The 2893-nt window shown below is 36.2% G+C and overlaps 1 protein-coding gene across 1 annotated transcript; it reads right to left on the bottom strand.

Annotated features, from left to right (window-relative positions):
- Nucleotides 1–670: 670 nt before the first annotated feature.
- On the bottom strand, nucleotides 671–2387 carry LOC110110227 (epsin-2). The gene is made up of 4 exons (XM_020841607.2): nucleotides 2045–2387; nucleotides 1843–1965; nucleotides 1594–1755; nucleotides 671–1512 (listed from the first exon to the last, which is right to left on the bottom strand). The coding sequence occupies exons 1-4, from the start codon at nucleotides 2173–2175 to the stop codon at nucleotides 960–962; spliced, it is 969 nt and encodes a 322-aa protein (XP_020697266.1). The 5' UTR covers nucleotides 2176–2387; the 3' UTR covers nucleotides 671–959.
- Between the last annotated feature and the right edge of the window lie 506 nt (nucleotides 2388–2893).

Raw genomic sequence — 2893 nt, 5'->3', positions numbered from 1 at the left:
GAAAGAACGAAGAAGTTTAAGGATGATTCTATGAAGCGGTGGAGAGGTTCAAAATCTACAATTCTTGGTTGGACTTTGGCTTATGTTTCATGATTTTCCCTTCATTCATTTGTTCCTCTCCTTTCTTGTTATTTCTCCCCTCTCCAAAGGGTGCATCATTTTCTCTTCAGTGGTACTTGTTATCTGAGGTCATTGTATAATAATGCTTATAAGACTTGGTGCAGGGGGCTTTTTGTCGCTACATGGGATAAACTATTAGTGTTATTGAAAATGAGGTTGTGGAGGAAAGGGTGCATCAATAATTAATGCCTCGCAATGACCTCAAAGTCATTATGGCATCCAAATAATGCATCAACCAAATACATACTTTGTATAACCAAAAAAAGTAAATTCAAACAAAAAAAACAAAATGCATATCAAACATAGTTTTATATAATAAAAAAAAAAATTTTATAAGTCATGCATTACATTTGACCCCCCTATGTTTCCAAAGTGTTATCCAAATAAACTCAGCATGTTGCTATCAGAATTGATAATGCTCGCAGAATAGTAATCTCTCTTTATGGTTATGTCAACAACCTACTACCAGCCATATAATGCATAATTTACAAAATTTCTTTCCTTGATTTTATCATGATTTAGAGATATAGTATAGTTTAGAAAGATCTCATTAGTCTGCTAAACCAATCACAACTCCTATTGGAGAAAAAGTATTAACACCAATAAACTCCGGCCACACTAAGATTCAGATCCAGAAAACAAACAACAAAAGAGAACAAAAGCTGAAACAGAATACAATAGTCATACATGAGCATATCTACAAAGCTAAAATGAAAAGAGAGGTGAGATAGCCTCATCAGTTCTTCATGATTTCATTCCTAGATTTTCTCATAGCTGCATCGCTGAGAAAGTGGTGCAAGCTTCTTTGATTCCATCAGATGCCAAAAATTTAAAATTTCTCAAGATTGGCTCAACAGGATCATTGATTCCATTCTGTGAGGCTGATTGAAGACAAATGGGTGGTGTTCTTCTTTCTGAAACTCAATATTTGGTCTCTCCACATCTTTAACTGACAATAGTTGTTTCAGATCTTCATTTGGCAATCCCTTGCTCTCTTCTTCATCATCAGGATTTGCTTCTTCGTCTGCTAATCTTTCATAGGTACTTTCAGCAAAATTAGTTTTCATGGATCTTTCTCCTATCAAAATCACGTTTTTCTGCAGGTCATCACTTCCAGCGTTAGAATGAGAATTCTGGTTTAGTTTCTCGGAAATTGCGTCATCATTCTTGCTATAACTCTCATAATGAGAATTGCATCTTCCAAAGTAATCAGATGAATACTCAAATCCATCCTGGCTTCCCTGAGACCATCTGTGGTTCAGGCTCCCAAATCCTTGAATCCCTCTTGTAACCTTTCGAGCTCTATCCCTCTCTTCTTTGAGCATTGGACCCTTCTCAAGTAACTTCTGAACCCTTTCTGATTTCTTCCTCACAGCCAATCCCCAATTAAACCTGAAACAAAACCTCTTGTTCATCAAAATTTCTGATTAAAAAAATCATTAATCTCACTCAAATCAAATATTTTTTTCTCACCCTCTCTCATCAATATGCTGGAAATTGCCCAATCTCTGTATGACTTCTCTATCACACAGGAATTCATCTGCAACGCTTTCTGGTCCATGAGTCAGAAGATGCTCGAGAAGTACTAAAGCATTGTATGATTCTCTCCAGTGCTTCAAATCAAACTTAGCCAGCCTGTTTTATAGCGTATAAAACTCACAAAACTCTAGAAAAAATAAAAATAAAAACTGAATCTCGGTCAAAAACAAAAAACCTACTAACCTCCTATGCAGAATATCCACTATTCTCCAGAAATCATCGATCTCAAAAGCTGATCTTGAGATGAAGCTCATCGACTTTGCATCCGGCGCCCATGGATTTCCATTAGTTGCTTCCTCCGTCAGTCTACAAAACCCAATCAGAACTCAAAATATTCATAGAAACAAAAGAGAAAAACCTCCTAGATGTAGAAGAAAGGACTCACAGCTCAGCAGGAGTGACATCAGTGAGAGCCAACCGAGCGTGCTTGATCTTTTCTCTGAGAAAAAACGTAGCTTGCTTCTTGAACTCATAAAAGAAAGGGGCATCCATTCCTGTGCTTCTTGGGATCGACATGGGCTTGATCAGAACTATTTCGAAGAGAAGAAGAAGAAGAAGAAGGGTTCTGATTGCTTAAGCAAAGGGAGTAGCTTTTCGAATTAGAAGGATAGATTTGTTCGAGGAAAGATGATTCACAGAGAGATAGAGACAGAGAGAAACAGATCGGAAGCTGGTTGAAATTGAGATGAAGGATTTTGTGGAGGGGGAGGAAAGGATGAGAAAGATGTCAGTCAATGCCTCCTCATATGTGATTTGAATTTTAAAACAGGTAATAGCCGTTTCTGCCGCCACGTGTAAATGAACCATAGGCTTCTACTGTTGACATGTCTCGTTAAGAGATCAGAAGTAGTTGAACGGGATCCAGAGTGGCGAGGAAGTTTATTGCTTCCTCCCTCCCACCCAAGTTCGAATCCCATAATCTGCCCCCAAAAAAACAAAAGAATTAGTTGAACGAATGATATGACAATTTTGTAACAGAACCACTTCAGTAGGCGTATCTTTTACGGAAAAATTTTAAGCTAAAAGGCCATTTCAAACGGAAAAACTCATTTTCCATTTTCCACTTGAGATTTGAAATGTAATAATATTTAAATTTTAACCGAATTTCATTCCTTACATTAAAAAACATATTATAATTATCTCTTATATTTTATTTTATATTTATTTTTAATAATATCTTTATATTTATCAAATTTTCAAATTAGACCTACATATAAATTTTATAGCAAAAATA

This window comes from Dendrobium catenatum, unplaced genomic scaffold (assembly GCF_001605985.2).
Source record: "Dendrobium catenatum unplaced genomic scaffold, ASM160598v2 fragScaff_scaffold_740, whole genome shotgun sequence".
Taxonomy (NCBI): domain Eukaryota; kingdom Viridiplantae; phylum Streptophyta; class Magnoliopsida; order Asparagales; family Orchidaceae; genus Dendrobium; species Dendrobium catenatum.
This window is presented reverse-complemented; position numbering and strand designations above follow the sequence as displayed.